This window comes from Perognathus longimembris, chromosome 28 (assembly GCF_023159225.1).
Source record: "Perognathus longimembris pacificus isolate PPM17 chromosome 28, ASM2315922v1, whole genome shotgun sequence".
In the NCBI taxonomy this organism is placed as follows: Eukaryota; Metazoa; Chordata; class Mammalia; order Rodentia; family Heteromyidae; genus Perognathus; species Perognathus longimembris.
The window spans coordinates 65,950,081-65,964,866 of NC_063188.1; the positions used below are offsets into that span (position 1 = coordinate 65,950,081).

The 14,786-nt window shown below is 36.7% G+C and overlaps 1 protein-coding gene across 1 annotated transcript in view; it reads left to right on the plus strand.

Moving 5' to 3' along the window:
* The window catches only part of LOC125343088 (heat shock factor protein 3-like), a 44,598-nt gene that overhangs the window by 6,531 nt on the left and 23,281 nt on the right, over positions 1 to 14,786 (plus strand). The window contains exon 3 of the mRNA XM_048335382.1: positions 13,455 to 13,579. Coding sequence (XP_048191339.1) covers positions 13,455 to 13,579 — 125 coding nt within the window. The remainder of the gene's footprint in view (positions 1 to 13,454; positions 13,580 to 14,786) is intronic.

Genomic DNA, 14,786 nt, shown 5'->3' on the forward strand with positions numbered 1-14,786 from the left:
GGGTTTGCAATGGTGGCTCAAGCCTGTTATCCAAGCTACTCAGAAAGCTGAGATCTGATGATCAGGGCTCAAAGCCAGCCCAGGCAGGAAAGTCCATGAGGCTCTTATCTCAATCACAGAAAAAGCCAGAAGTGTAGCTGTGGCTCAAGGGGTAGAACAGTAGACTTGAGCAAAAGGAGCTCAGGGACAGTGCCCAGGCCCTAAGTTCAAGCTCCAAAACCAGCAGGAAAAAAAATACTTAGTATTATTTATTTATTGGAGTTCCAGACATAAAAATTTTCTAGTGTAGTGCTGGTGGCTCACAGCTGTAAATCTAGCTACTCAGGTGGTTGAGATGTAAGGATTAGGACTTAGAACCATCCCAGGCAGGAAACTTAATGAGACTTGTATCTCCAATTAACCACAAACTGGCGGGGTATCAACTTGAGTGAAAAAGCATCTAGGCTATGAGTTGAAGCCTCAGTACTAGTGTGCACATGTGTGCTCAAGAGGACACATGCACACGCGCACACACACACACATACACACACAAAAAAATAAAAAAGAAAACATAAAAATTACCATTCTAGGAAGACTTACTATAATCCTTTTGAATTATACTATCTTAGAATTAAGGAATGAAGCCTCTAGAGATCACATATACTTGACAGATACCATATAGCCAGGCAATCTAAATATGGACCCAGGTAAAAGTACACACAAATATACAAATGAATACACACACACACACACACACACACACACACACACACACGGAATATCTTTTTAAACTTTTATTTATTTATTTATTTATTTATTTATTTGGACAGTCCTGGGGCTTGGACTCAGGGCCTGAGCACTGTCCCTGGCTTCTTTTTGCTCAAGGCTAGCAATCTGCCACTTGAGCCACAGCGCCACTTCTGGCCATTTTCTGTATATGTGGTGCTGGGGAATTGAACCCAGGGCCTCATGTATACGAGGCAAGCACTCTTGCCACTAGGCCATATCCCCAGCCCTAAACTTTTATTTTTAATCTGACACTTTATCAGAAATATTTTCCTATATTTAAAATATTTGATCATTTCATGCACTATCACGTGATCAGTATTAAAAATGATTTTACTTTCTTTTCTGTTACTTTCTTTTTTTTAAAGTTTTTATTATAAAACTGATGTACAGAGAGGTTACAGTTTCATACGTTAGGCATTGGATACATTTCTTGTACTGTTGTTACCTTGTCCCTCATGCCCCCCTCCCCCTCCCCCTTTCCCCCCCTGAGGTGTTCAGTTCGCTTACACCATACAGTTTTGCAAGTATTGCTTTTGTTGTTGTTTCTCTTAATTTACCCTCTGTCTCTCAATTTTGGTATTCCCTCTCAATTTCCTAATTCTAATACCAGTATACACGATTTCCAATATACTCAGATAAGATTACAGAGATAGTGTAGATACAATCCAAGAAGGTGATACAAGAGCATCATCAACAGTATAAACTACAGATACACATGGGATATTGAAAGTAGTTACAACTGTGATATAACAATCATTTCCATAAAATGGAGTTCATTTCACTTAGCATCATCTTATGTGATCATAAGGGTATAGCTATTGGGCTCTTGTGATCCTCTTCATAAAGGTTTTGTTTTTCTGATTTTTGATTTTTTTTTTGTGCCAGCACTGGGGCTTGAACTCAGTTAGCTTTTCTACTCAAGACTAGTGCTTTACTACTTGAGCCATACTGCTTCTAGCTTTTTGGTAGTTGATTGAAGATAAGACTGCCAGTGTTTCCTGCCTGGGCTGACTGGCTTTGCACTGTGAGCCTCAGATCTTAGCCTCCTGAGTTACTAGGATTAGAGGCATGAGCCACCTGTACCTGACCAATTCTAGTAATGACAAATCATTATAAAATTTTCTAAAAAGCTGCTCTCCACTTTAATGTATACATTATACCTAATCAACAACAATGGTTTGTAGACGAGCACTAGTCTCACTTTGTGTAGCCTGCTGTAACCTTTCTGGTATCAGTGCCTTTCTTCAAATTGCTTTCTTTGTGTGAAATGCCCTTCCTCCTCATTCGTTGTTCTTGGCTGTCTGCTTCTCAGAGTTCTGGTTATCTTTCAAGTTTCAAATTACATTTGACCTTCTTCAAGAAGTCCCATATGCTCATGTCAGGAGTAAATCTCTTCTTTTTGTATATTCCTACAATATTTAATTTACAAGACATCACAGGGCTTATCATGGTCTGAATTTTTACTACACAATTCATATACATATTATACAATTTTCCCATTTGAAGTGTCCAATTCCTTATTTTTTTATCATGTTCACAGGGTTGTACATAACCAAAATTTAAAATTTACTTACTGCTGGTACTTGCTAAGCTTGCTTGCTCATGGCTGATGCTCTAGGACCCGAGCCACATACCCAGCCTGGCTTAAAAAAAATTTATTGTTATTATAAAGGTGATGTACAGAGGGGTTGCACATACATAAGTAAGGTAAAGAGTATATTTCTTTTTGAACAATATCACTCCTTTACTTGCTCTCACCAGTCTGGATTTTTGTTGGTTGATTAAAGATGAAGTCTGCAGAATTTTTTTGCCTGGACCTGCTTTGAACCACCATTCTCCAGGTCTCTGCCTCCTCAGTAGTTAGGCTAATAGGGGTGAGCCAGTGATGATCAGCTACAATCTAAATTTTAATACTGTTTTGTGCAGGTTGTGAGGCTTGAACTCAGAGTCTTGGCAGAGACCTTGAGCTTTTTTGCCCAAGGCTAGCACTCTACCATTTGACTCACAGCTACATTTCAGCTCTTTGGCTGGTTAGAGATAAAAGTGTCACAGACTTTCCTGTCCCTATTGGCTTCTAACTGTGACGCTCAGATCTCACCCTCCTGAATAGCTAGGGTTATAGTCTTAGCCACCAGGACCCAACTTAATTTTTATACTTTTGTGGCCCTAGAAAGAAACCTCATACTGATTAGCAGTGACTTCCCTCTTGCTCTGCTCTAGACAGCCTTTTACTGTGGTTGTGTTGTGTGTTTATGTTTAAGTATATTTCACAAAAGCTTGTTACTTGTTAGATAATAAAGATTTGAGATCTTGTGAATATCTCTAAAGCATAACTATGAGCTTTATAATGATTATCACACATTCCATAGTAGTTGAATTGTTAAATAGACAAGTTGTTCGATAATGCAAATAAGTTTTTTTTTGTGTGTGTGTGTGTTAGTACTTGAGCTTGAACTCAGAGCCTGGGTGATTTCCCTTAGCTTTATCACTCAAGGCTGGTGCTCTACCACTTGAACCACAGCTCCATTTCTGGGTTTTTGCTGATCAATTTGCAATAAGAATTTCACAGGTATGTCTGCTTCAGCAGCTGGCTGCAAACTGTTAGCTCTCAGCCTTCTGAGTAGTTTGGAATCTAGGCATGAGCCACAACAATTTTAGAAACCTCTTTTGTTGAAATGTTTTTGGTGATCATCAGAATTTTTCACAATTTTGTGACTTTGAAAACTTATAGATGTCAAGGAAAACTATCTCATTTCTTTTTTCCCTTTTTCTGTGTTAAACATGCCAGCAAGTATTTTAAAATCCATCAGTATATATTGGACCAAATGGTTTGACACAGGGTTTCTTCCCATGTAATTCTGTATGAGTGTTGTTGTTCTTTTAAACATTTGTATGTTTTTTATTAATTTTATCTTTATTGAAAGGATGATGAGCAGGGGGGTTACAGTTACATAGGTAAGATAATGATTACTTTTGTTTTAAAGCAATATTACCCAATCCTTCATTTTCTCCTGCTTACCCCTCCCTACTCCCATTCCCACCCCTCAAGTTGTAGGGTTGATATCCATCCTAGTGTCAAGTGAGTATCAATGTTGCATTATTTCATCCTTTGTCCTGCTGTTCCTGTGATTCCCTTTCCCTTCCCCTGGTCAAATAATCTTATATACAAAATACAAGGTACAGGAGCTGGGGATATGGCCTAGTGGCAAGAGTGCTTGCCTCGTATACATGAGGCCCTGGGTTCGATTCCCCAGCACCACATATACAGAAAACGGTCAGAAGTGGCGCTGTGGCTCAAGTGGCAGAGTGCTAGCCTTGAGCAAAAAGAAGCCAGGGACAGTGCTCAGGCCCTGAGTCCAATCCCCAGGACTGGCCAAAAAAAAAAAAAAAAATACAAGGTACAGAAAATGAAGAGATGAAAGAAAAGAATAACTAAAAATAAAATACATAGAAATAAAAAAAATATGTACAGGACATTAAGACTCTCTTGTTTCCATATCTTGAGTGTTTTTATTCTTGTGAGAAATTTATTTTTTTTCTTTTATTTTCAACCTGATGTACAGAAAGTTTACAGTTTCATACATTAGACATTGGATACATTTCTTTTACTGTGTATTACCTCCTCTTTCATTCCCTCCTCCCCCCTGAGAAATTTATTTTCTGGAAATAAAACATTATATTTTCATACTTGTTTTGCCCAGTATTGGTGTTTGCTCTCAGGGCCTTAGCACTATTCCTGAACTTTTTTGTGCTCATGGCTATGGTGGTCTACCCCTTGAGCCACAGCTCCTCTTCTGCCTTTTTGGTGGTTAATTGACGTTAAGAGTCTCACAGACTTTCTTGGCTGGACTGGCTTAGTACCTCGACCCTCAGATCTCAACCTCCTGAGTAGCTACCTGGCTTGATTTTTCACTTTCTAGGTTTTAATTGAAAATATAACTAGACATATCCCTATCCATTGTAGGTATAATGCATTTTTCCTCCTATGATCTTCTTATATGATATATTGTAGGAGTTGTAAAATTTGTGTTATAGAAATTGTGAATGGTACTTTCTTGCAAACAAGAATTTAAACATGGTTTGTGTTTCCTCTAGAGCCTAGAGCAAGACGAAATTAATTTTTCAATAAATGGTAGTTAAATGGATATATGATAATAAAACTTATAGAGTAAAAGACCAGGGAATATGTTAGCTTGTTTGTTAGTGAATATATTCCAAATGGAAATTAATTATATCTTTCTTTAAAAAAATATCAGTTTTTCTGGGCACCAGGGGCCCATGCCTGTAACCCTAGGTACTCAGAAGGCTGAGATCTGAGAATCAAGGTTTGAAGCCATCCAAGGCAAACAATGTACAACACACTTATCTCTAATTAATCACCTATAAAAAGCCAAAAGTTGAGATGTGGCTGAAGTGGTAGAGTGCTTGTCTTGAGGGAAAAGACTCAGAGATAGTACCCAACCCTGAGTTCAAGCCTCAGGCCCGGCACCAAAAAATAAAAATAAAAAAACAGAAACAGAAAGAAAAGTAAGCATCTATGCTATCTGCTTTGATAGAGGTTGTAGGAAGTGGAAATGAAGTTAAACTTTTTACCACAGGAGGGAGAAGTAATGTTTTTGAAAGTAATTTCTGAAAGAAAAATGTCTCCTTTAAAATACATTCTATGTAAGATATAGATTTGTATGTGCCTATATTTTAATTGCATTTAGTTGCCTAAATATTCTTTTGTCTTTAACATATGCCAAGCAGACCTTACAAACATTACTTATTTCAAAGTAAATAATGATTTCCCCTATTCTAAAACATTCTCATGAAATTAACTCATTTAAAAAAATTATTTGACCATGAATATATTTACTTTTTATCAATAAAAGTGGTGCTTGTTCAATAAATGTATATGTTATGGTCAAATTAATAATTATCATATCAATGACATCAAATATCCATCATGTTTTGTGGCCAGAACTTTCAGAAATGTTTACCCATCTAGCCTTTTGGGTCTTATACTACAAAATGAAACATCATAGAAGAGACAACATTTTTTATACACATATCATTTGTATATCTTCTTTTGAGAAGTATCTTCTTAAGTTTATTGCCCATTTTCCAATTATATTATTTGTTCTGCTTTTGTTTTGTGGTTGAATTGAGTTCCTTATATAGTGTGAACTTCTAATTAAAATTTCTTTTTTTGTAACATGGGTTTCAACTCAGAGTCTCGGGCTTGCTCAGCAGGTACACTTCCATTGAGATGCCTTTTCAACCCTTTTTATGCACTGGTTCTAATTACATTTTTGCTGGCCTTGGGGCTTGAACTCAGGACCTGGGTACTCTCCCTTAGCTTTTTCACACAAACCTAGCGCTCTACCAGTTGAGCTACACAGCTCCACTTGTGGTTCTTTGGTGGCTAATTGGAGATCAGAGTCTGATTATTCAATCAGTGGAAGGGGAAGGGAATCACAGAAACAGGACAAAGGATGAACTAATGCAACATTGATAATCATTGACCCTATGTTGGATATGAACCTTACAACTTGGGGGGAGGAGAGGGAGGGAGGGGTCAGTGGGAGAAAATGATAGATGGGGTAATGGTCTTTAAAAACACTGTTACATGTATAATTGTAACCCACCTGCTTATCACCTTTTAAATAAAAATAAAACATAGTATCAAAATGCAAAAACAATTTAAAAAGTCTCATAGACTTTTGTATCCCGACTGGCTTCAAACCTTCATCCTCAGGTGTCCTTTTCCTGAACTAGGATAACAGGCTTGAACAGTGTGTGTGTTTGGTGTTGTGTTTGTATGTTATGTATGTGTGGGTGTGGTGTGTGGGTGTGTGTTTGTGTGCATACACGTGCTAGTAGTATGGTTTGAACTCAAGGACTGGGTGCTGTCCCTGACCTTTTATACTCGAGACTTATGCTCTACTACATAAGCTATAGCTCCACTTATAGATAGAATTTTGCTGGTTAATTGGAGATACCAGTCTCATAAATTTTCCTGACTGGACTGGCTTTGAACTGGTATACTCAGATCTCAGCCTTCAGAATATCCTGGATTACTGGTGAGAGCTATTGGTGCCTAGCCTGGCAATTTTTTTCATATTGACTAGGCTATCTTTTCATTCTATTGATTGCTATGCAGAAACTTTTTAGTTTAGCTGCTAGAGCTTTGAATGTATTTTGAAGTGTGGTAGTATAATACCTCTAAATGTGTGCTTTTTTTCTCAAGATGGCTTTTTTTTTTGCCAGTCATGGGGCTTGGACTCAGGGCGTGAGCACTGTCCCTGGCTTCTTTTTGCTCCAAGCTAGCACTCTGCCACTTGAGACACAGCACCACTTCTGGCCTTTTCTATATATGTGGTGCTGAGGAATTGTACCCAGGGCTTCATGTATATGAAGCAAGCACTCTTGGTACTAGGCCATATTCCCAGCCCCTCAAGATGGCTTTTATCATTAGCATCTTTTGTGCTCCTATATAATTTAGGATGATTTTATATTCCTGAGATGAGATGGTATTTTAGTTGCACTGAACCTATGGATTGCCTTGGGTACTATGTACATGTTAGTAATATTCTTTCCATTTACTTGTGTCCTCTTCAATTGCATTTAAATAGTTTTTAATGAAGTTTTTGTTCACTTTCTTAAATTTATTCCTAGATATTTTTGTAGCTATTCTAAATGCAATTGATTTTTTAAATTTTTTTCATATAGTTAACTAGAAATGTCAGTGGCAACTTGAGAGGTAGATATCAGGAATATTTGAAGTTTGAAACCAGTCAAGGCAAAAAGTTTGAGAGGACTCCCCTCTCCATCTCATCAATAGCTACCTGCAGTGGTGTAGGCTTGTCATCCTAGATACAGAGGGAATTCTATTTTCAGGCTAGCCAGGACAAAAAAAAATCACAATACCCCATTTCAATGAAAAACAACCCAGGCATGGTAGTAGATGTCTTTCCTGTTAGCTACATGGGAAAGTGTAATTAGGGGATTGCATTCCAAACAAAAAGTAAGAGCCTTTCTTAAAGACAGCCAGAATAAAAGGGGCAGGAGGCATCACATAAGCAGTAGAGCTCCTGTGTAGAAAGCATGAAACACTTAAGTTCAAACCCCACTGCTGCAAAAACTAAATTGTACTGATTCTTGTAGCTTGCAATCCTTCTGATTTCAGTTTTAGTTTTAACAGTATTTTGGTGTAGTTCTAGGCTTTTCTCTATATACAGGATTATCTCCACAAACAGAGATATTGACTTCCTCCTTTCCATTTTAAATGCCCTTTAATTTCTTCCTATTGCATACATTCTGGCTAAGATTGCCGGTACTTCCTTAAATATCAGGGGTACAAATAGGCATCCTTATCTAGTTCATAATCTTAGAGGAACAGTGTTCAACTCTTCACCATTCAATGTGATGATGTATATAAATTTGTCATATCTACACTAATTTGTTGAGTCATTAGTCTTAACGTACACAAGTGGGTTCCCTAGCTAATTCAGTATATACTTTATTATGGAGCAAAGGTGATCTAGGAATTTCCCTTCACATGCTTGTAGAGACACATACTCAGAATGTATGTACAAGCATAAGGCAGAGTGGTTGATTTTTCAAGAGGGACCGAACTACCACTATAAATGTGAGAATGCAAAGCTGGGTGATGTTAGCTCTTACTTGAAATCATAGTTACCCAGGAAACTGAAATTTGAGGATCATGATTTGAAGCCAGGGTAGGCAGTAAAGTTCAGGATATACTTATTTGGTATTAAACATTAAAAGCTCAAAGTGGAAGTATGGTTCAAGTTGTAGAGTGTCAGCCTTGAGCAGATAAAGCTAACAGTGCCAGTCAAGTCCCAGTACCAGCACACACACACAAACATAAACACACAGAAAGGTGCGAAAACAAAGATACTGTAATCTTTATTACATTGTTTCATGGGAAAATGTAATTTGAGTGGTGTGTAAGAACATAGAGGGCTGGGAATGTGGTTTAGTGGTAGAGTGCCTTAGAATTTAGAGTAGTGTTTAATTTGTAACTCAAGAGAATTTAATGATAATAGAATGGCTTAGGATAGACAGTGGAAACTATTAAAGAAAAATAGGGAAGAATGAATGGCTCAACACCTAAAAAAATACAAAAGATCAAGGGAACTGGGGTTCTAGCTTTTGTATACACCACAAAAAGAGATCAAAGAATAAGAAAAGCTTTTTTCTTGGCATTGTTAATTTATTAAGTGAAGGTATTTGAAGATGTCTCCTTTCAAGCTTTTACCATGGCAAGAATATTTATTTCCTTTTGCATTTCTTTCTGAGAAACTGCTCACTTCACTTGCCCATTTATTAATTGCATTATTTTTACTTTTGATGACCTAACATTTTTTATTTCTTTATATATCCTAGATATTAATCCTGACCTACTGAATAGCTGTTGAAAATTTTTCTCATTCTGTGGATTTTCTTTTGGTTGTGGCTATTGTATGTTTTATTGTATGTTTATTTTAGATTTGCCTGTCAATTTTTGCTTATTTTCAGTGCAATTGTGGTCCTATCCAGAAAATAATAAACTGTGCCTATATGTTCCAGAATTTTTCAACATATTTTCCAGCAGTAGTTTGAAAACTTTCAGATGTTACATTAAGCTCTGGTCCATTTGGAGTTTATTTTTTTCATTTCTTTATTGTAACAGTGATGTACAGAGGGGTTACTGTTTCATACGTAAGGGAGTGAGTACATTTCTTATTGGACTTGTTACCTCCTTCTTCATTTTCCCCTGCCTTCCCCTCCGTTTTCCCTCCCCACCCATGAGTTGTACAGTTGATTTACAGCATATAGTTTTGCATATATTGCATTGGTTTTTCTTTTTATCCTTCGTCTCTCGATTTTGGTATTCCCTTTCCCTTCCCTAGTTCCAATACACATATATACAATATCCAAGGTACTAAAATCAGTTACAGTGATATCAGGGGTAAAACCATAAGAAAGACAAACAAAAGAAAAAGGGCATAATTTCACATGGCATGTTGAAAATAACAACAATGTTGTATGAGGTGAGCGATAGAGGCCTAGTTTCAGTCTCCTCACCAGTTTTCCTAGAACTATGTGTTGAAGAGGCTGGTTTCTGTTTCTTTCTTTTTTTTTTTTTTTTTGAGGACGAATACTTTCAAGGCAAAAGTCTTAGTAAAATTTTAGAGTTGTGTTTTTAATATGGGATAATAAATTTCTTTTCGGTTGTGGCAAGCCTGTTATAGTGATGTTTAAGGCAAAAGTAGTAGACTTCCTACATTGAGTATTGTTTCTAGTCTATAGCGATATAAAGGATATGCCTGAGATCCTTTTAGATCAATGACTAACACATTGTCCACAAACTGGAATGAGATAGAATCTCTAGATTTTTGCCACCAAAACCTTCCTGAGGGGAGGCAAAAAAGAAAAATTAGACTTCTAATACAAGTAAACAGTGTTTTACTACTTTCGTACACAGATATACTCTGGTTAACAACTACTAGTATACTCTTTTCCTTCCCTTGCCTTGCTTCTGTTAACTATGAATTTATGCTTTTTTCTGAAATGCAGATTCCTTTTTGCTTGGTAAACACTCTTCCACTGTATTACATCCTCAGCTTAGGTCTATTCATTTTGAAGTAATGTAACACATAAGATTTAGTTATATAGTTGTGACATTTTTCACACAAAAATACACACAAGCTTGGCACCAGTGGCTCACTCATGTAATCCTAGCTACTCAGGTGGCTGCAATCTAAGGATTGTGGTTCAAAGCTACCCAGGCAGAAAAGTTAGTGAGACCCTTTTATTGTAAAGGTGATGTACAGATGGGCTACAGTTACACAAGGCAGGGAGTCCATTTCTTTTCAAACAGAGTTACCCCTCCCTAATTTTATCCCATTTCCCTCCTCCCAACTCCTCTCCTCCCCCAAGTTGTAATGTTAATTTCCAACGTATCACTGTTGCATTGGTTCACCCTTTGTCCCACCATTTCTGTGATTCTCCTTCCCATCCTCAACTCAGAGTATATAAATATAAGACAAAGGATACCGAAATTAGAAACAGTAACCACAGGGAATAAACCAGTGGAGACAAAAAAGAAAGACAAAAGAAAAAACTTCCAAAGTACACCACTAAAAAAAGGAAGAACAAAGCAACCACCAAATAAAACCCGCTTGTTTTCATATCTTGGAGTTAATTTTGATTAGCATCATTTCATAGGGTCATATACATAGCTATTGGGCTATTGAATCATTTCTAGGACTATCCTATATGTTATCATGCATTAGTTCATACCAATGGAGTTCAGTGATGTGTGTGTGTGTGTGTGTGTGTGTGTGTGTGCATGTGTGTTTGTATTTTGTTTTGTTTGCTTTCAGACAGTTTATTACTGTGTTTCCTTGCCTGGCTTTGAACTCCCAGGTTCAGAAGGTCAGCTTGTCTTAGCCTCCAGAGTGTTCCACAAGTGTGATATTTTAGCATATGTGTGCAACATGCACTAGTCAAGTCAGAGTAGTTAGCATTTTCCTTTCCTTATCATTTCTTTATGGTCAGAGCCTCTGATATTTCTTCTATATCTTCAAAAGCATATACTAAGTTACTCTGCACCATAATCATTCCTCTGGGATATGGAACAGTAGAATGTATTTTTTTAGCTATCTTTGGTACTCATCCAACCTTCTTAGATCCATGCTCTCCAACAAACATTTTCCAACCTCTAGTAATCATTATTCTCCATATAAGTGCACTGCTTTAACATCTATTTATGGGAGAGAACATGCATTATTTGTGTTTCTGTGTATGGCTTATATCACTTAACACAATTCTCTCCATTTTGCTGAAAATGACAGGATATCATTCTTCTTTCATTGGTCTGTTGATGGAACTAGGTTTATTCCCTATCTTGTCTAATGCAAAGTGTCCCAGTAAGTATGAGTGTGCAGATATCTCATAGGAAGGCAAATTTTTCGCCAATACTGGGCCTTGAACTCAGGATTTGGGTACTGTTCTTTAGTACTTTTGCTCAAGGCTGGTACTCTTCCCCCTTTAGTCATACCTTCACTTCTAGTTTTTGGTGATTAACTGGAAATAGGACTTTCCTATCCAGGAAGGATGGCTTCAAGCTGTAATCCTCGGATCTCAGCTTCCTGAGTAGCTAGGATTATATGTGTGAGCCATCAGCACCTGGCCCAGTAGAAAAAATTTTATTTTCTTTGGCTATAAATCCAGAAGCAGAGTTAATGGACCATATGATAGATTTATTTTCAGTTGTTGTTATAGTTGTTTTGAGGAATCCCCACAGTGGTTATATTCCAATAGAGTTCCCTTTACTTCACACCTGGGTTTTCTTCCTTTCTTATTATCTCCATTTGTACTAGAGCAAGGTGATACTACATTGTGGTATTTATTTCCATTTCTGTGACAAACAGTGATGCTGAACATTTTTAATGTATTAGTTGGTCATTTGTCTTTCTTCTTTTGAGAAATATTTATTTGAATTGATAACCCATTTTGGGGGTCTTTTCTTACTGATATGGGCATCAAATCTAAGACGTTGCACTTGCTAGTCAAGCGCTTTGCCACTGAGCTACATCCCAGCCCCGGAACACATGTTTAATTTGTTTTCATGATTCAGAAGCAGGTGATCTATTTTGCCACCTTTCTAAAACCCTTTGCATTTCTTCCTTTCTCATATTGGTTTTTCAGTCTCAAGAGTTCCTATTCAGTTTTTTTTTTTAAAGGAAGAACAGAACAATAAAAGGAGATGAAACTCAAATCATTTAATTTTGCTCCCACTCAGTAATCTTTGAGGTATATTTAGTGGGTGGTCAGAAAAATTTGAAGCTATTGGTAAAAATAAGTTTGAGTATTATATAAAATTTTAATCATCCACTAGTATTCTAGAATTATTTGTATTTTCCACTAAAAGACATTTTACCTCTTAGGAAAAGAACAGTAGTGTTTTGTCATATATCAGTACTGGAGCTTGGAGCTTGAACTCAGTGCCTAGTGATTTTGCTTGGCTCTTTCTTTCAAGGCTACAGTTCTACCACTGGAGCCATAGCTACACTTGCAATGTTTTAGCTTAATTGGACATAAGTGTCTGGTAGACTTCCCTACCCCCAGGTGGCTTCAAATCTCAATCATCTGATCTCAGGTTCCTGAGTATCTAGAATTACAGGCAGGGGACACCAGTGCCTGGCAAGAACAATACTTTTTTAAAATTTATTTTTTATTGTCAAAGTAATGTACAGAAATGTTACCGTTACATACATAAAGCAGTGAGTACATTTCTTATCAAACTTTTTCAGAGGAGGTGCAAGTTTGATCAGAGGAATACTTTCTACCAGTCAAGTTTCTAATAGAAAATAGACTCAACAGGTCCACCAAGAGAGGTCTGTACTGCAGAGAAAACTGCATGGGTATACATCAGCAACTATTTTTGGAAGAATTATTTCAGTGCAAGAGTCTTTTTTCAGTTTTATATAAGCAAAGGAGAATAAACTATGGAGATCTTGGTTCCATTAGGTTTGAAATGGTACTACTGTATAATGCATCAACTTAGTTATATTATGGCAATAAGATATTTTGAATATTGCTTATATATCCTGGGAATTTTCAACATTCCTGTCAAGAGTTGTTTGCCTTTGTCTTCATTATTTCATTTTGGTGTTTATTGTTTCTTTTAGATGGTTTCAGAAAGGTGAGTTCAGGGGAGAATGACAAATCTAGTGAGGAAAAATTCAGCATTGAATTTCAACACCCACTGTTCCAAAAAGGAGGATCAAGTCTTCTAAAAAACATTAAGCGCAAGGTAGGAATGTGGACTATTTTCCATAGAATTTTGAGTGGCAGCCAAACTTCCCTGGCTGTAAATATTTTCTGGTTTCTCTAAGTTACTGAAATATGCCAACGGTAAACTCATTGATGATGTATTTTCCTAGTTCTCTTATGAAATACATTTATCCCCAAACAGAATATAGACAGAAAGGCTTGCACTTATGAGATGTCTATGTATGTTTATATGTCACATGAAGGTAATGGTCAAATGATGACTGTACTGTATATTGAAAGTTCAGGGCCAAAAGCAAATTAAGAACTATTTGGAATATCACTTAGTATAGTGGTCTTCTACACATGAGGTTTTTTTGGTCATACTGAGGTTTGAACCCAGGTTCTAGCTTTTTGTTGGTTATTTTGGAAATTGAAACTATTGAGCTTTACTGCTTGGGCTAGCTTTCAACTGTGATCCTTGGAATGTCAGCCTCCTGAAAAAGTTTGAAACACCAGTGCCTGGCACAATGCATAACTTTTTACCTTCTAGGAGTCTTGAGAAAATTTTGAGAGACCTATGAGATGAAATATCTTAATAACATTGAAATATTATTTGTAATTTCTCCAATTTTTTATTCTCATGAGTACACTTAAATAGTTTCAAGGATACATGGTGTCTGATTGTATCATGTTAATATGAGAGGCTCATATAATTCTAACTTTGAAATTAGTGTTTAAAATTGTATCAATTTAAATTCCAGTATAGTAAATATTTATACATATTACCTGTACAACAAAATACCTTTCGGTTTAAAAAAATAATTAAGAGTAGTTTGAGGACTAAAGAACCATTGAGATTAACCAAATTCAGTTCATAGTATACTCTTTCTACACAACCAAAGCAACATGACCTTCATTTTAGTTGTGACCTTGCAAAGACCTTTCCCACTATGGAAGGTAGGAAATTTTTTTTAAAAAATGCTAACCTCAGTGCATCAGTATCCAATCGCATATGCCAGTGGCTCATGCCTATCATTCTAGCTACTCAGGAGGCTGAGATCTGAGGATTTCGGTTCGAAACCAGCATGGGCTTAATAGACTAAACCTACTCTGCAGAACTAAAGAATTGTCATAGAAACATGACATGTGGGAATCAATTGGAGAAACAGGCAAGGAACCATTAAAATCTCATTTCACATGGGGAAAAAAGTGTCATATAGATTTCTCTGAGTCTACTGAGCCACTCT